This window comes from Eubalaena glacialis, chromosome 3 (genome assembly GCF_028564815.1).
Source record: "Eubalaena glacialis isolate mEubGla1 chromosome 3, mEubGla1.1.hap2.+ XY, whole genome shotgun sequence".
NCBI lineage: Eukaryota > Metazoa > Chordata > Mammalia > Artiodactyla > Balaenidae > Eubalaena > Eubalaena glacialis.
The window spans coordinates 163315462-163335245 of record NC_083718.1 but is presented as its reverse complement, the minus strand read 5'-3'; the positions used below and the strand labels follow the sequence as shown (position 1 = coordinate 163335245).

General features: G+C 39.7%; 1 protein-coding gene across 8 annotated transcripts in view; it reads left to right on the top strand.

The window, feature by feature from the left end:
• MACF1 (microtubule actin crosslinking factor 1) overlaps nt 1–19784 on the top strand; it is a 339529-nt gene that overhangs the window by 224535 nt on the left and 95210 nt on the right. For all 8 annotated transcript variants that reach the window (XM_061184457.1, XM_061184454.1, XM_061184455.1 and 5 more), the window contains 9 exons: nt 49–282; nt 1385–1588; nt 3831–4349; nt 5151–5327; nt 5581–5704; nt 6514–6722; nt 7103–7420; nt 17949–18115; nt 19399–19555. In XM_061184457.1, coding sequence (XP_061040440.1) covers nt 49–282; nt 1385–1588; nt 3831–4349; nt 5151–5327; nt 5581–5704; nt 6514–6722; nt 7103–7420; nt 17949–18115; nt 19399–19555 — 2109 coding nt within the window. The remainder of the gene's footprint in view (nt 1–48; nt 283–1384; nt 1589–3830; nt 4350–5150; nt 5328–5580; nt 5705–6513; nt 6723–7102; nt 7421–17948; nt 18116–19398; nt 19556–19784) is intronic.

Below are 19784 nucleotides of genomic sequence, written 5' to 3'. Positions count from 1 at the left end.
AGAAGTTCTAAAGTTGAAGCCTCTGCCATCCTGTTTTCATGTGTTAAGGATTTACAGGATGACATTCAGAATCATGCCACCTCATTTGCCAGTGTTGTCAAAGACGCTGAAGGGTTCCTGGAAGAGAACCAAACTAAGCTGAGCCCCCATGAGTTGACAGCTCTCCGGGAAAAACTTCATCAGGCTAAGGAACAGTATGAGGCTCTCCAGGAAAGGATGAAGCTGGCCCAGAAGGAGCTAGAGGAAGTGGTGACCTCAGCCTTACAGCAGGAGAGTGAAAAGGTAACCAGACTGCTATGATGCTTGGTGTTTTTCAAAAAAGAAAATTTTGGTACCTACACAAATAAAAGGTAATGAAGGGAAACTGCTTTACAGAGAGCATAGAATCACAAAAAAGGGTTAATTGAGGAGCAGATCTGTGAGTCAATATTTGTTTTTATAAGAAACATCCTGAAGGACTTTAAGTTAGGAGTAGTTGGTAGTAAGTTCATATTCCAAATCATCACCATCATCATCATCATCATCATCATCATCCTTGGGGAAAAAGCAAATGGCATATTTCTAACATGAATCTGGACTGGTGATCCAAGGGTACTAATGAAAATACCTGGGCAGTCTTAATGGGCCACAAGCTATCCTCAAGCTGCCACTATAGTTTCAGTGGGAAGTCATGGCACTGGGATAAACCTAAAAGAAGGTAAAGTCTCATGGTCTTCTGCACCCCACTCAGCACTGGCTTATTGAATCAAAGTTCTTTTTCTGACTGTGAACTTGTACACTAATGAGGGAGGTAGAGAATGTGGAAAGAGAAGTAAGTTACCTGAAGATGAATTCTGAAATACATGAATATATCACTTGACATAACCTGTTTTATTAAAGTACTTGAAGAGTCAGAAAGTAGAATTTGAGAGACAAGTTTCAGAATTCAGTGCTCTACTTGGCAGAGAAAATGCTGGGAGTAGTCTGCATTTTCCTTAAGGAAAAACAGACAGGTAATTGAGTGTGACTGTGCTATTTTTTATCCTACCAAGGCAGTGTATAACTTCTGCGTACTTAGAAAGGATTCCATAAAGCTTGGAGGTGCCAGGACTAAATCATCTCTTAAAGCCCTTTCAAATCCTGGGATTTGCCGCCCTCCTGCTCCTTTATTAAAAGCAGTGAGATATAGATCAAATTTAGGGATTGTTTTAAATAATTATTTTTCAACAGATTTAGAAGATGCTTATTTTTCTTTGTGGGTGCAAAGACTGTTTATACCCAGCCTTAGGGCCTCTTCTTTTTTTTTTTTTTTTTTTTAAGCCTAAATGTCTTCCCTTTTACTTAACCTTTGGTTGATAGCTGAGTATCTAAGGCCTTCTCACTAGACTCCCCCTGTGGCTTTCAGAGTAAAGCAGCAAAGGAACTGGAAGAGAACAGGAGTAAGATCGATGCTCTCTTGGATTGGCTGACTTCAGTGGGATCATTGGGTGGACAGATGGAGCAGCTCTCAGGAGATAACCTGGAGAAAGGAGCCTTGGATACCACTGATGGTCACATGGGGGTGAACCAAGCCCCAGAGACGCTGGGCAAGCAATGTGAGAAGTTGAAGGTGAGCATGTTAGCTTGTTCTTACAATGCTGGGTGAATCTGTGCTGCCCTGGGCAAGTCACCATAACCTCCTGCCCTAAATCCAGTGAGCACTTCTCAGTTCATATCTTTGATTTCTCAGCAGCCTTGACAGTCTTGACCACTCGCCTTGAAATAGTTTCTCCCTTGTTTCCATAGCACTATCTGCCCTGATAATCCTCCTCCCTTTCCTCTGGTCAGCTTTTGAAATACTGATATGCTTCCAGGTTGTAGCCTAGGCCTCTTCTCGTCTTCAGAATATATTTTCCTTGGGTAATCTCATCCACCCATGACACTTCACTTCCCATTTGTACTAGTGGTTTCCATGTATATATTTGTCTCCAGCCCAGATGCCTGCCCTGAGCTTCAAACCAGTGTATAAATCCATCTGCCTATTTGCAACTTGGAACCACAAGCACCTCAACCTGAGAAATAGACCTCCTATTTTCTAAAATACCCCTCCCCCATTGAACATGTTCTCCTTCCTATATTCCCACTTACTTGCCTGGACTAAACATCATCCTAGATTCCTTTCCTTCCCTCACTCTCCCATATTGAATCAGTCATCAAATCCCACGCTTCTTATAGCTCTTTTAAAGTCATCCACATGTTTTTATCTCCATCGAGATATTATTGCAGTTCAGACTACTATCAGCTCTCACTTGTGTTATAGTAACTTCAACTGGTCTCCTTGCCTCTTGGCTTTTACCCTCCAATCCATTCCCACACTACTAAGTGATCTTTTTAAGATGCTGTGTCCCTGCTTAACCCTTTTAATAGTTCCCTGCTGCCCTCAGGAAACTATTTCTTACTCATCTCTACTCATCTATTCATTCAGCAAATATTGAGGGCCTGATGCATGACAGGTATTGGAGATAAACCAGTGAACCAGCCAGATCCACCATCTCCAAGACATTAACTGACATATGCAGGCATATTGTATTACATGATTGAAAGACTATTACATATTTAGGGAACTTAGAAAACACACGGATCACATATGTTAGTGATACCTTTATAGCATACAAAATTGGTTTAGCTGAAATGCTTCTGTTGAACAGCCTGTGTGGGCCATTGCCTTATTTTGTATTCATAGGATTTCTGCCTCTTGCATGCTACTTCTGTGCTTGGAAGATCCATTGTAGTGTGCACCCTAAAGCCATGGCAGTCTTGGCACAGAGCAGAAATGGTCCTGCTGTCACAGGGGCTTCCTGATACTGCTTGCTGGCAGCTCCATCTAGGAAGGACACTGTCTTACCTGTGGGTGGATGAGAGTGGGGACATCTGGGCAGTATACAGACAAGCTGTAGTACTGCCCCTTACTGTCTCTTTGAGCAGGATATATTTGTCACCCCAGCTTCGCTGAGATGACGTCGGAAGCTGAAGCTATCAGGTTGCTGTTGTCCTTCTCTAGGGAGTTGCATAAACAGTATAGATAGTTAAGAACACTTACTGAGCTCCCGGTGACTTCTGTTAGACTCAGGAAGAACATTTTAGGAACAAAACCAAGCAACCACAACTGTCCTAAAAGAACTTATGTTCCACTGAAACAGAAAAAAGGTCTACATGTCTGTACATAGACATAACACATACAAATAAAACGTACAGATTACCTATACTATCCAGAAATACAGTTTATTCTCACTAATATACATATTGTTTATTTAAAGAATTAATTTTCCAACATTTTTTCTAGTAGGGACAGTCTTCAAGGATATGTGATTGACATATTTCACAGCTTAGCATTTGCAGGTTTTATGCTGTCATATGTATGACTTATCCAGCTTACTGTCTCCTTCCATCAGTGTGGGTAGTTTTAGTTGGCCATTTGTACCTTCTCTTAGATCTTGGGTAGTTTAGTGAAGAGAGTCAGGTTCAAGTCACAATTTGTCCCTTAACTATCTGCATGACCTTAGTCAAGACATACAATACCTTTTTGGTATTCACTTATCCCATCCTTGATATGGGAATTACATGGTCGGCCTACACTGCAGATGGTGGCACGAGTATTATGAGATAATACATGAAAACTTGCAGATCCTAGATGAGTCAGTTCATCTGGGATTAGCAGATGGCATAATGCATAGAGAGTGAGAGATATTGATGATTTCTGAGCAGCTGGAAAAGTGACCTATTGAGATCTCTCCCTACTTCTAGCTGTAGACATAAACAAGTTATTGTGGTGTCCCTACTGATTGTCCTTTGTTTGGGGGGATTTTTGCCAGGCTCGTCACCAAGAATTGCTGTCTCAGCAGCAAAATTTCATCCTGGCCACCCAGTCTGCTCAGACGTTCCTGGACCAGCATGGCCACAATCTCACACCCGAGGAGCAGCAGATGCTGCAAGAAAAGCTCGGAGAACTAAAGGGGCAGTATGTGACTTCCCTGGCCCAGTCAGAGGCAGAACTGAAGCGGGTGCAGACACTACGGGATGAGCTGCAGAAGTTTCTGCAGGATCATCGAGAGTTTGAAAACTGGCTGGAACGGTCTGAGAAAGAGCTGGAGAACATGCACAAGCGAGACAGCAGCCCCGAGGCCCTTCCCGCCCTACTAAAGCGACAGGGGAGCTTCTCAGAGGACGTAATTTCCCACAAAGGAGACTTGAGATTTGTGACTATCTCAGGACAGAAAGTCTTGGACACAGAAAATGGCCTTGAGGAAGGCAAAGAACCATCAGCAGCTGGAACCTTAGTGAAGGACAAGCTGAAGGATGCAGCAGAAAGATACAGTGCTCTCCATTCAAAGGTAGAGGAGAGGTTCCTGGCAGCCCCTGGTGAAACAGTCATGGCAGCCCTCACACAACTGTGGGTGGTTTCTGGGGCTTACAGTAAGAACCTCAGACACAGTGAACAAGCTGATTTGTAGATTGACCATGGGTAGAATGAGTTATGAGTGTTTATGAGTTCTGAAAAATTGCAAAATATAGAGGCCCAGGGGCTCATGCCTGATCTGAGCAATATCCAGGGGTATGTCTAACTGCAGTGGTGAAGGTGGAAGTGCTCACCTCCCTGTGTCCTGACCAGCAGCCATGGCCTCCCAAGAGACAGAGCACAGGGAGACTTAAACCAAATACACAGTCTTTATTCCTGGACAGAACATCTAGGGTAAATCCTTATCTTCCTCCCTATCAAAGAACTCCCTTTAGCTCCCAAGATATAGAATCCAGTCAGTTCTTCTTACCTGTCTTGTGCTTTTTGCCAACATCTTTCACCCCCCAAAAGGAACACGTTTTCTACCTCTCAGTCCCCACCTTTGCCTGCAACCTGATGTATATTTCTTTGGTGGCTTGTCATACAACTAAATCTTCCCAGGTATATAATAAAGTGGGGGTGGATAGTATGGATCAAACAGTCAGGACCCCACTTACAGAAAATGGTTGCTACCATCTATCTGTGGGGGCCCACACTAACCTTAACTGTAGTTACAGTCAGTTCCCTGTAACATAGCCAGACCTCTTTGGACTGTGCCTGGGAAGCTGCTGCCTTTGGCCTGACCCACTTAAGTCTGTTTTCCCTTCTTTTTTTTTTTTTTTTTCTTATGGCACAGTGTACACGACTGGGCGCTCACCTGAACTTGCTGCTAGGCCAGTATCAGCAGTTCCAGAGCAGTGCCGAAAGCCTGCAGGCCTGGATGAAAGCTTGTGAGGCCAATGTGGAGAAGCTCCTCTCAGAAACTGTCGCCTCTGACCCTGGGGTCCTGCAACAGCAGCTCGTGACCACAAAGGTGAGCCAATACACAAGCTGTTGTACTGCATGGCTTAGAGTAGTTTCAAAGCAAAGCAGGTGCTTGCATAGGTTAAAGGCAGTGGTTGGGATGCCTTGGACAACATATGATTCCTAAATACTTTATTCTGATGTCTGTGGCTATGGATAAACAGAATTATTCTATAAAGCTGCTCAGTAGCTCTCGACCCATAGAACCAGCTTTGACTATGCACTGTGATGGTTTTCTTGTGTCCTTTTTCATGGACAAGCAGCAGTTGCAGGAGGAATTGGCCGAGCATCAAGTACCTGTAGAAAAGCTCCAAAAAGTAGCTCATGACCTCATGGAAATTGAAGGGGAGCCAGCCCCAGACCACAAGCGTGTTCAAGAAACTACAGGTATGAAGCAGCAATAGCCAGAGTGTTCCCCTAATTCCTAGTATGTGCCTCTGTTCTGTAACGTATCACATTGTGTTGTACAAGTATCTGTGGTGCTAGCTAGGGGCGGTGGATATAAGCATGAATAGCTCACCGTCTAATGAACTTTATTCTTACACCATGCGAGGCCTTCATGGTCTGATTTCAACCTCTTTTCCCCAGGCACTCGCCTTCTAGCCACACCCGACTTCTTTCCTTTCCCAAGTCATTTCCTCATTACTTTACCCCTGAAGTTTTTCCTATTGCTTAGCTGCTAACATTTATTGAGTCCTTACCATGCATGATGAAATCTTGCTCATGCTTCAAGATGTAACCGGGAAGTTACTTCCTTTGTAAAGTCCTGACACCACCCCCGCCCCGACCCCCAAGAAGAAGTAAAATATAAGAAAGAGTCATTCTTCCTTTGGGTTTCTCTAGTACAGTACTCCTAGTACCAATATAGCACTTATGCTTTTATTATTATGGTTAGTTGCTGTGCCTTCCACTACCTATGCTCTCTTTTAGAGTTTTAAGGTTTGTAGAAGGCAGGGACTTTATCGTAATAATCTCTAGTCCTAGCATCGAGCACAATTTCTGGCACTTAGTAGGTGCTAAATATATAATGCTTCTTGAATTTGGTTCAAATAGTGATGTATTTAGGCTTATTCTTTCTGTTTGTCTTGATTTCTGTTGTTATTATAACTAACATGTACAATTTAAATACGTTTTCTTTTTCAAGTGCAACACAAAAATTGTCCCCACTCTCTCTTCTCATGGCCTTGAATTTCCAGATTCCATACTCAGCCATTTCCAAAGCCTCTCCAGTAGCTTGGCAGAGCGCTCTGCTGTGCTGCAGAAAGCCATTGCCCAGTCTCAGAGTGTCCAGGAAAGCCTGGACAGCTTGTTGCAGTCCATCAGTGAAGTTGAACATAACCTGGAAGAGGAGAAGGTGGCACCGCTGTCATCAGGAGTCATCCAAGAAGCCCTGGCCACTAACATGGTGAGACCTGTGCCCTAAGAGTTAGCATAAAGGGTATATTTGCCATGTTCCATAATGACATCATTTTGAAAAAGTATCAGGAAAAGAATTCATTTCCATGAATCATCTAATAAGACTTAGAAATGTTGACTAATCCATGTAAAGGTTTGTCTACCCAATTTCCAAACCATTGGTAAGCTTGAGGAAAAGTGGTGATGGCAAAGTCACTGGTGGCATGGGGTGGAGAACTAAGGGTATTGATGGTATTCTGAAGGTTCAGTTGCAATCCTCCAACCCTCCTTGAGGAGGTGAGCATGTAGTTACTAGAAGCTTATTAGTTTGTGGCTTAGATATCCTGGAATAAGTGAGCTGGGAGCTGACAGACGTGTTCTTGATGACAGAAATTGAAGCAGGACATTGCTCGGCAGAAGAGCAGCTTGGAGGCCACGCGTGAGATGGTGACGCGATTCACGGAGACAGCAGACAGCACCTCGGCCGCAGTGCTGCAGGGCAAACTGGCCGAGGTGAGCCAGCGCTTCGAACAGCTCCGGCTACAGCAGCAAGAAAAGGAGAGCTCCCTAAAGAAGCTTCTGCCCCAGGCAGAGATGTTTGAGCATCTCTCTGGTAAGCTGCAGCGATTCATGGAAAACAAAAGTCGGTTGCTGGCCTCTGGGAATCAGCCAGATCAAGATATTGCACATTTCTTCCAGCAGATCCAGGTGAGGATATATCTGCCAGATGGGCAGAATAAAGGGGAAAGAAAGGCAAGGAAAAAAATATATTTACTGAACACATAATATGTCAGTCAGTGTACTGGAAACTTTACCTGCATTGTCTTAAAGAATTCTCACAGCCATCCTGTAAGCTAGATATTGTTTGTTCATTTTTTAAAAACACAGCCTAGATTTATTTTTCACTCATATTACATGTTCAACCCAGATCAGCAGGAATACTTAGCTCATCAAGGTCACTCAGTCTTTCAAGTTGATGGAAACTTCATCCTGACATATGTTTTCATGATTACTACTGCAAGGGAAAGAGGACATATCATATCCATTTACATTTTATTAGTCAAAGCAAGTTTCACATGACCATAGCTGACTTTCAAGGGGGTGGAGAAATGTAATCCTACCATATATCTAGTAGGTGCAGAGCTGAAAATCTTTGGTGAAGAGTTATTACCTCCCGTAGATATAGATGTATATCCAGGAGCAGAATTGCTGGGTCATAGTACCTGCCTGTACTTAATTTGACCAAGTAGTAGCTAACTTGAGCTCCAGAATGGCTGCACCTGCCCACATTCCCACCTGTAGTACCTCAACATTGCTGTATTCCCACATCACTGCCTTGGGTTTATCCAACTATCTAACGTTTTCCATATTGTACTGTGATCTCATTGTTTTGTTTGGTTTGCTCTCCTAACTTTTTGCTTTTTGTTTTGAAAATTTTTAAACTTACAGAAAAGTAAAAGGAACAGCACAATAAACATCAGCATACTTTTCACCTGGATCCACCAATTGCTGTTTTTTCTCTCTTTATAAATATATAAAAGAGTATCACTATGGGCTTCCATTTTCATTATCATCATTGTTCTTTTTTATGCTCAAACGTTTTCAAATTTGGTCAATGGGTGCCCCTTTAAGCTGTCTCCTGGTATCTTTTTGACATGTCCCTACCAGTATATGAGTACTCTCTTACTTTCTGGTACAATAAGATGTGTCACGGTCACCTTGTAGTTTCCCTGTCCCATACCTGAAATCACCTGTTTCTCCAAGGAGCCCTATTTTTACTGGGGAATTGTGATTAGATATCAAAATCCAGATACTAGATGAGCCATTAGGGTGTCATTGCTTCTAGGTCCTTTAAATGGATAAGATTAGGAAATCTTGAAAGTTTTTTATATCATGTATTCATACTGATAATCCAGCTCCAACTCAACACCATAGGATTCTTCCTCCATTCCCTATTTGTATCTTCCTCTTCCTACAGGGAGAACCCTCATTTCCAACAACTTAATATATTATTTGCTATATCCTACAATAAAATAAGATCACTTTGGAATTACACTGTTATTTCTACCAATAACAAACCTACTAAGTAAAATTCAAGATTTCTTTAGATTTTTTTTTGTCCTGAGACTCTGACCTACTGTATACTATGTTCAAAGTTACCTGAATTTTTTTTTCCCTGTAATTTCTTATATAATTAGCTTTCTTTGTTTCTATTTGTATTCAACTCCAGGATTTTATTTTTCTTTGTAAAGTTTTATTTTTAAATATGTGAAACATTAAGAAAGCTCAGATTTTCCAAGACTGCTTTCTAAAGGATCAGCAGGTGGCTAAATGCTCATGGAATAATAATATCTATCTTGAAGAAACTATTTTGGGAATTAAAAAGTATCGGAGGTTGGAAATTGGTTCAAGATGGCAGAGTAGAAGGACATGCTCTCACTCCCTCTTGTGAGAGCACCAGAATCACAACTAACTGCTGAACAGTCATCGACAGGAAGACACTGGAACTCACCAAAAAAGATACCCCACATCCAAAGACAAAGGAGAAGCCACAGTGAGACGGTAGGAGGGGCGCAATCACAATAAAAGCAAATCCCATAACTACTGGGTGGGTGACTCACAAACTGGAGAACACTTATACCACAGAAGTCCACCCACTGGAGTGAAGGTTCTGAGCCCCACGTCAGGCTTCCCAACCTGGGGGTCTGGCAACAGGGAGAGGAATTCCTGGAGAATCAGACCTTGAAGGGTAGCGGGATTTGATTACAGGACTTAGACAGGACTGGGGGAAACAGAGACTCCACTCTTGGAGGGCACACACAAACTAGTGTGCGCATCGGGATCCAGGGGAAGGAGCAGTGACCCCATAGGAGACTGAACCAGACCTACCTGCTAGTGTTGGAGGGTCTCCTGCAGAGGCGGGGGGTGGCTGTGTCTTACCGTGAGGACAAGGACACTGGCAGCAGAAGTTCTGGGAAGTACTCCTTGGCGTGAGCCCTCCCAGGGTCTGCCATTAGCCCCACCAAAGAGCCCAGCTAGGCTCCAGTGTTGGGTCACCTCAGGCCAAACAACCAACAGGGAGGGAACCCAGCCCCACCCATCAGCAGACAAGTGGATTAAAGTTTTACTGAGCTCTGCCCGCCAGAGCAACAGCCAGCTCCACCCACCACCAGTCCCTCCAATCAGGAAACTTACACAAGCCTCTTAGATAGCTTCATCCACCAGAGGGCAGACAGCAGAAGCAAGAAGAACTACAGTCCTGCAGACTGTGGAACAAAAACCACATTCACAGAAAGATAGACAAGATGAAAACGCAGAGGGCTAGGTACCAGATGAAGGAACAAGATAAAACCCCAGAAAAACAACTAAATGAAGTGGAGATAGGCAACCTTCCAGAAAAAGAATTCAGAATAATGATAGTGAAGATGATCCAGGACCTCGGAAAAAGAATGGAGGCGAAGATCGAGAAGATGCAAGAAATGTTTAACAAAGACCTAGAAGAATTAACAAACAGAGATGAACAATACAATAACTCAAATGAAAAATACAGTAGAAGGAATCAATAGCAGAATAACTGAGGCAGAAGAACGGATAAGTGACCTAGAAGACAGAATGGTGGAATTCACTACTGTGGAACAGAATAAAGAAAAAAGAATGAAAAGAAATGAAGACAGCCTAAGAGACCTCTGGGACAACATTAAACTAAACAACATTTGCATTATAGGGTTCCCAGAAGGGGAAGAGAGAGAGAAAGGACCAGAGAAAATATTTGAAGAGATTATAGTCGAAAACTTCCCTTACATGGGAAGGGAAGTAGCCACCCATGTCCAGGAAGCACAGAGAGTCCCATACAGGATAAACCCAAGGAGAAACACGCCGAGACACATAGTAATCAAAGTGGCAAAAATTAAAGACAAAGAAAAATTATTGAAAGCAGCAAGGGAAAAATGACAAATAACATGCAAGGGAACTCCCATAAGGTTAACAGCTGATTTCTCAGCAGAAACTCTACAAGCCAGAAGAGAGTGGCATGACATATTTAAAGTGATGAAAGGGAAGAACCTACAACCAAGATTACTATACCCGGCAAGGATCTCATTCAGATTTGATGGAGAAATCAAAAGCTTTACAGACAAGCAAAAACTAAGAGAATTCAGCACCACCAAACCAGCTCTACAACAAATGCTAAAGGAACTTCTCTAACTGGGAAACACAAGAGAAGAAAAGGACCTACAAAAACAAACCCAAAACAATTAAGAAAATGGTCATAGGAACATACATATCGATAATTACCTTAAACGTGAATGGATTAAATGCTCCAACCAAAAGACACAGGCTTGTTGAATGAATATAAAAACAAGACCCATATTTATGCTGTCTACAAGAGACCCACTTCAGACCTAGGGACACATACAGACTGAAAGTGAGGGGATGGAAAAAGATATTCCATGCAAATGGAAATCAAAAGAAAGCTGGAGTAGCAATACTCATAGCAGGTAAAATAGACTTTAAAGAATGTTACAAGAGACAAGGAAGGACACTGCATAATGATCAAGGGATCGATCCAAGAAGAAGATATAACAATTATAAATATATATGCACCCAGCATAGGAGCACCTCAATACATAAGGCAACTGCTAACAGCTATAAAAGAGGAAATCGACAGTAACAAAATAATAGTTGGGGACTTTAACACCTCACTTACACCAATGGACAAATCATTCAAACAGAAAATTAGTAAGGAAACACAAGCTTTAAATGACACAATAGATCATATAGATTTAATTGATATTTATAGGACATTCCATCCAGAAACAGCAGATTACACTTTCTTCTCAAGTGCGCATGGAACATTCTCCAGGATAGATCACATCTTGGGTCACAAATGAAGCCTCAGTAAATTTAAGAAAATTGAAATCATATCAAGCATCTTTTCTGACCACAACACTATGAGACTAGAAATCAATTACAGGGGAGAAAAACGTAAAAAACGCAAACACATGGAGGCTAAACATTACGTTGCTAAATAACCAAGAGATCACTGAAGAAATCAAAGAGGAAATCAAAAAATACCTAGAGGCAAATGACAATGAAAACACGACGATCCAAAACCTATGGGTTGCAGCAAAAGCAGTTCTAAGAGGGAAGTTTATAGCAATACAAGCCTACCTCAAGAAACAACAAACATCTCAAATAAACAATCTAACTTTACACCTAAAGGAACTAGAGAAAGAAGAACAAACAAAATCCAAAGTTAGTAGAAGGAAAGACATCATAAAGATCACAGCAGAAATAAATGAAATAGAAACAAAGAAAACAATTGCAAAGATCAATAAAACTAAAATCTGGTTCTTTGAGAAGATAAAATTGATAAACCATTAGCCAGACTCATCAAGAAAAAGAGGGAGAGGACTCAAATCAATAAAATTAGAAATGAAAAAGGAGAAGTTACAACAGACACCGCAGAAATACAAAGCATCCTAAGAGACTACTACAAGCAACTCTATGCCACTAAAATGGACAACCTGAAAAAAATGGACAAATTCTTAGCAAGGTATAACCTTCCAAGACTGAACCAGGAAGAAACAGCAAATATGAACAGACCAATCACAAGTAATGAAATTGAAACTGTGATTAAAAATCTTCCAACAAACAAAAGTCCAGGACCAGAGGCTTCACAGGTGAATTCTATCAAACATTTAGAGAAGAGCTAACACCCATCTGCCTCAAACTCTTCCAAAAAATTGCAGAGGAAGGAACACTCCCAAACTCATTCAATGAGGCCACCATCACCCTGATACCAAAACCAGACAAAGATACTACAAAGAAAGAAAATTACACACCAATATCACGGATGAATATAGATGCAAAAATCCTCAACAAAATACTAGCAAACAGAATCCAACAACACATTAAAAGCATCATACACCATGATCAAGTGGGATTTATCCCAGGGATGCAAGGATTCTTCAATATATGCAAATCAATCAGTGTGATACACCATATTAACAAATTGAAGAATAAAAACCATATGATCATCTCAATAGATGCAGAAAAAGCTTTTAACAGTATTCAACACCCATTTATGATAAAAACTCTCCAGAAAGTGGGCATAGAGGGAACCTACCTCAACATAATAAAGGCCATATATGACAAATCCAGAGCAAACATCATTCTCAATGGTGAAAAACGGAAAGCATTTCCTCTAAGATCAGTAACAAGACAAGGATGTCCACTCTCACCACTATTATTCAACATAGTTTTGGAAGTCCTAGCCACGGCAATCAGAGAAGAAAAAGAAATAAAAGGAATCCAAATTGGAAAAGAAGAAGTAAAACTGTCACTGTTTGCAGATGACATGATACTATACATAGAGAATCCTAAAGATGCCACCAGAAACCTACTAGAGCTAATCAATGAATTTGTTGAAGTTGCAGGATACAAAATTAATGCACAGAAATCTCTTGCATTCCTATACACTAATGATGAAAAATCTGAAAGAGAAATTAAGGAAACACTCCCATTTACCACTGCAACAAAAAGAATAAAATACCTAGGAATAAACCTACCTAGGGAGACAAAAGACCTGTATGCAGAAAACTATAAGACACTGATGAAAGAAATTAAAGATGATACCAACAGATGGAGAGATATACCATGTTCTTGGATTGGAAGAATCAATATTGTGAAAATGACTCTACTACCCAAAGCAGTCTACAGATTCAGTGCAATCTCTATCAAATTACCAATGGCATTTTTTACAGAACTGGAACAAAAAATCTTAAAATTTGTATGGAGACACAAAAGACCCCGAATAGCCGAAACAGTCTTGAGGGAAGAAAATGGAGCTGGAGGAATCAGACTCCCTGACTTCAGACTATACTACAAAGCTACAGTAATCAAGACAATATGGTACTGGCACAAAAACAAATATAGATCAGTGGAACAGGATAGAAAGCGCAGAGATAAACCCACGCACCTATGGTCAACTAACCCATGACAAAGGAGGCAAGGATATACAATTGAGAAAAGACAATCTCTTCAGTACGTGGTGCTGGGAAAGCTGGACAGCTACATGTAAAAGAATGAAATTAGAACACTCCCTAACACCATACACAAAAATAAACTCAAAATGGATTAGAGACTTAATGTAAGACCGGACACTATAAAACTCTTAGAGGAAAACATAGGAAGAACGCTCTATGACATATATCACAGCAAGATCCTTTTTGATCCACCTCCTAGAGAAATGGAAATATAAACAAATGGGACCTAATGAAACTTCAAAGCTTTTGCACAACAAAGGAAACCATAAACAGGATGAAAAGAGAACCCTCAGAATGGGAGAAAATATTTGCAAACGAATCAACGGACAAAGGATTAATCTCCAAAATATATAAACAGCTCACGCAGCTCAATATTAAGGAAACAACCCAATCCAAAATTGGGCAGAAGACCTAAATTTCTCCAAAGAAGACATACAGATGGCCAAGAAGTACATGAAAAGCTGCTCAACATCACTAATTATTAGAGAAATGCAAATCAAAACTACAGTGAGGTATCACCTCACACCAGTTAGAATGGGCATCATCAGAAAATCTACAAACAACAAATGCTGGAGAGGGTGTGGAGAAAAGGGAACCCTCTTGCACTGTTGGTGGGAATGTAAATTGATACAGCCACTGTGGAGAACGGTGTGGAGGTTCCTTAAAAAACTAAAAATAAAATTACCTTATGACCCAGCAATCCCATTACTGGGCATATACCCAGAGAAAACCATAATTCAAAAAGACACATGCACCCCAATGTTTATTGCAGCACTATTTACAATAGCCAGGACATGGAAGCAACCTCAATGCCCATCGACAGATGAATGGATAAAGAAGATGTGGTACATATATACAATGGAATATTACTCAGCCATAAAAAGGAACAAAATTGGGTCATTTGTAGAGACGTGGATGGATCTAGAGACTGTCATACAGAGTGAAGTAAGTCAGAAACAGAAAAACAAATATTGTATATTAACGCGTATCTGTGGAACCTAGAAAAATGGTACAGATGAACCGGTTTGCAGGGCAGAAATTGAGACACAGATGTAGAAAACAAACAAACATGGACACCAAGGGGGGAAAGTGGCAGGAGGTGGTGGTGGTGTGATGAATTGAGAGATTGGGATTAACATATATACACTAATATGTATAAAATGGATAACTAATAAGAACCTGCCGTATAAAAGAATAAAATAAAATTCAAATTTCAAAAAAAAAAAGATAGCTCAAAAGTCAAAACTTTTCAAAAAGTTATACTCAGGGTTAGGAAAGTGGATAAGGATATACTCTCACTCTCTTCCGTGTGTCTTCTATCCCATTCACCCCCACAGGTAATGGATTTCACATTTATTATTTCTATTTCTTTTTTCCAAAATAAACACACCATTTCCAATTCTTCGTTACACAAAAAGGGGTACAATACATAATCTTTTGCACTTTCCTTTTTTACTTAATATGTCTTAGAAATCACTTAATTCATAGATATCGTCCTCTTTTTTTGTTGTTTTTTAACTATACATTCATTTTGAGGATGAACCATAGTTTATTCCACCAGACTTTTGTTCTGGTTGTTTCCAAAATTGTGCTATTAAAAATGACACTGTAATGAATAATTTTGTGTATTTTCCCCGTATTATTGGAAGTGTATCTTCAGAGTAATTCCTAGAGTGGAATTGTTGCATCAGAGGGTAAACGGTTGTGTGGTCTTGTTAGATGTAGCCAAGTTCCCTCCATGAGGATTTCCCCATTTTGCATCCCTAGCAGAAGTGTATGACAGTACTATGTATTTCCCCTGCAGCCTCACCAATAGAATGTATTGTCAAGCATTTGAGTTTTCGCTAATCTGATTAATAAAACATATCTCAATGTGGTTTTAATTTTTTATTTCTTCTCTAAGTTGAATATATTTTTATACATTTAAGACACATTTATTTGTAAATCATTGGTTCATGTATTTTGCTATCTTCTGTCAAGAGTTTGATCTTTTTTTTTCTTTCAACTTACAAGAGTTCTGTATTAGGGAAATTAGTCCTTTATAACATGTTGGAAATATTTTCTGACAGTTCGTCCTTTGTCTTTTGACTTTGCTTATGGTGTTTTTGGCCATATAAAAGTTTTTTTTTTTTTTACACAATAGATTTTATCACTTTTTAAAAACTGAAATGTAGTTGATATACAATATTATGTTAGTTTCAGGTGTACAACATAGTGACTCAACATTTAAATACATTATGAAATGATTACCATGATAAGGCTAGTAACCATCTGTCCCCATTCAGAGTTATTACAGTGTTATTGACCATATTCCTTATGATGTATATTACATCCCCATGACTTAAATTCATTTTATAACTGGAAGTTTGTGCCTCTTAATTCCCTTCACCTATTTCACCCATTCTCCTAACCTTCTTCCCTCTAACAACCACCTGTTTGTTCTCTGTATTTATGAGTCTGTTTTTGTTTGTTTGTTCATTCATTTGTTTTGTTTTTGAGATTTCAAGTATGAGATCAACAGTATTTGTCTTTCTCTGTCTGACTTATTTCACTTAACATGATATACTCTAGATCTATACATGTTGTCACAAATGGCAGGATTTCATGCTTTTTTATGGCTGAGTAATATTCCATTGTGTGTGTGTGTGTGTGTGTGTGTGTGTGTGTGTGACATCTTCTTTATCCATTTAGATTTATATTCTGGGCTTTCTGTTCTGTTCCATTGATGTATATGTCTGTTTTTGTGCCAGTACTGTACTGTTTTGATTACTGTAACTTTGTAGTACAGCTTGAAACCAGAGATATCACTCTTTCATTGAAGTTGTATTTTTAGTCATAGTTTGAAAGCCTTTTGCCACACCCAGGTTATGATGGAATTTACCCAAATGGTTTCTTTTTTTCTTTTCTTTTTTTTCTTTTACATTTGAATAGTTTAACAATTTAAGTTTATTGTGAGGTATGGTATGAGGTATGAATACAAGTTCATCTTTTTTGAAAGTTCTATATAGTTATTCCCAATATCATTATTTGAAAAGTCTGTCTTTACCCCAGTGATTTGAGAATCTGTCTTTATCACATACAAAATGTCTTATGTATTGAAGTTTATTTCTTGATTTTCTATTCTATTTCAATGGTCTTTCTATTCATTAACAGTAGCATACTATTTTTAATTCTAGAGGCTTTCTGGTATGTTTTACTATCTGGTAAGGCTAATCTCCCTTATTTCTTTTTTCTTTTTCTTTTTTTTTTTTTTTTTTCTTTTTCAGGATTTCTCATAGCTATAATTGTACATTTATTTTTCCATATGAACATTAGAATCAACTTCATCAGTCCTAGAGAAAAAAGTTGGTATTTTTGTTTGGCTCACATTACTTTACTCATTCACACATGCATATATACACACATAGATGCATACATACACATACACACATAGCTTTATGGACATCTTTCCTTTTTTTCCAGGTCTGCTTTCATGTCTTTCAGAAGTGTTTTAAAGTTTTATTCATAAAGGTTTTGTACAGTTCCTAAAATTGTACCTTTTGTGTTGCTATTATATTATTCTTGATTTTTATATGTTGATTTTATGTTCTTGCTTATTGGATTACTTCACTGTTCAATTTGGTTGTATTGTTGATTCTCTGAGGTTTTACAAATATACTTTCATGTAATCTGCAAATATAGTTTTACCTCTTCAAATTCTTATGCCACAAATTGTTTTCTCCTACCTAATTGCATTGGCTAATATTGTCAATACAGTGTTAAATAATAGTGAAGAGTGTGTTTACCTGTTTTAAAGAAGAGACAGACCGTGGAAGCTTAGAGAAGTTCAATAGCTTAAGATCACAAGCTAGTAAATGGCAAAGCCACGATTGACTTTCAGGTCTGTTGTACTCCAGAAACTTCCATTCTTTTTATTCTGTCATGCTGCCTCTGGAATCTTTAAAGATTTGTTTAAAGGAGACAAGACTCCTTTGTAATTTCCAGCCACTCTCAGGTGGATTGGAGAAATCCTACATATTTAATGTTTTGATCTAGCAGTTGACCCAGTGAACATGCCTCTTTCCTTGTTCCCTCTTTTTCTACAGGTAAGGGAGAACATGCCCCAGCTTTAATCTAGATATCTTTCCTTCTTTAGAGTCATTATTTACAAGGACCAGAGGATTGAATACATTTCCTTGTTTCCTTGACAGGAGCTCAATTTGGAAATGGAAGACCAACAGGAGAACCTGGATACTCTTGAGCACCTGGTTACTGACCTGAGCTCCTGTGGCTTTGCCCTGGACCTGTCCAAGCACCAGGACAGGGTACAGAACCTCAAAAAGGACTTCACAGAGCTACAAAAGACAGTTAAAGAAAGGTGAGTTTTCATATGTATGGATCAGTGTCATGGAGCTAATTTTTTCTTGCTATTGAATGAAATGACTTTCTCCTCCTTCCTTCTTCACCAGAAAAGATGGCATCAAAATTCTGCTACTGAGCCATAGGAGATTGGAAAGTGCCTCTTTCAGACAAAGCTATTCAGTCTACTTAATGCTTAGTGGTTTTTCTGTTAGTAAATAGTGAGTTCCTTCTTAGTAATGGGACTCAGTTCCCCCTCAGTACAATCAAAAGCCCAGGTCACCTGGACCAAACAGAACGAATTTGGGGCAGCAAGTTGGATTGTGGCAGGATTTGAAATAATAAGAAAAATTGGAAGAGACTTCCCAGACATAATTAAGGATTATATTGGAACTCACACTGCTTGTTTTGACCACATTTAAGTTGCTGTTATGGAGGAGTTTCTGGATTCTTCTTTTAAGGCAAACATGGGAATATACAACAAAGGTGGATGATTTCAGGTTATTAGCTCACAGTTGAAAAGCCATAATTCCTCCATTAGAAAGCCTCATGTGGGTTTAAAAGCTTGATAAGACTTCTCTTGGTTTAGCCATAAATAGCTCGATTTAGCAGATGACGGCTTTAGTGACTAGAGGAAAGCAGTTGCTCAAATCACCACTGTAAGCAGCGGTTATTTAGTGCAGGTGACAGGGACAGGACAAAGGCCAAGAAGGCTTTGTTTTTCTTGCCCTCAGCTGAGGGCTGTTTAGCTATATGAAGAGCCAGGATCTCTGGCTTGAAGTCTAATAGATGTGACCATTTCCAAAACTTAATTTCAAAATTGAATTCTCCTTTCTCCTTGATTTATTTTACTCATTGGTGTGCTTAGCCTAACTTCTCTGAGCCTCAATTTTGCCATCTTCCTTGTTAAAGGAATTAGCATTTGAATTGGGCCTTGAAAGAGTCAAATACCTAAAAAGTAGCAGAGCTGGCCTTGAGATCCAAAGCCTGCATTCTTTCCATTGTATCATAGTACCTAAATAGCAGGCTCCCTTTAGTTTTTCTCATTTTCACTTTAGCCTAGAGTAAGATTGAAGACTCCTTTCCCCAGAAATGTCCAAACAAGGGCAACAGATTCCTTAGTTTGATGCTCTCCTACATTATATGTGGTTGTTTAGCCAAAGCTGCCATGGAAAAGATTATGAGAAGGAAAGGCCCTGTTAGGAAACTGATGCCTAGAGTCCTAGAATGAATATAGTTTTAGTTCACGTTGACTTCTTTACAAGCTTAGTCTGGCAAGTAACACATTGTCTCTGTTGACAGAGAGGAAGATGCATCATCTTGCCAGGAGCAATTAGATGAATTCCGGAAGCTGGTTAGGACTTTCCAGAAATGGCTGAAGGAAACTGAAGGGAGTATTCCACTTACAGAGACTTTCATGAGCACTAAAGAGCTGGAAAAACAGATTGAACACCTGAAGGTAGGTGAACAAAGTCTCTCCAGGAATCAGGCTGGACAGCAGTTTGGAATCTTGTGTGGACTCATTTCCACCTGTGGTGGACAAATGGTGTGAGAAATCCAGGTTATCCATGTGTATCAGAATAGCAGTTCCTCCATTCTCTCCACGTGAGTCCAACCTACCCCTACCCAAGCACTGAGCACCAAAACATCTCCTATTTAAAAACCAAAACCAAAAAAGTAATCTGGGA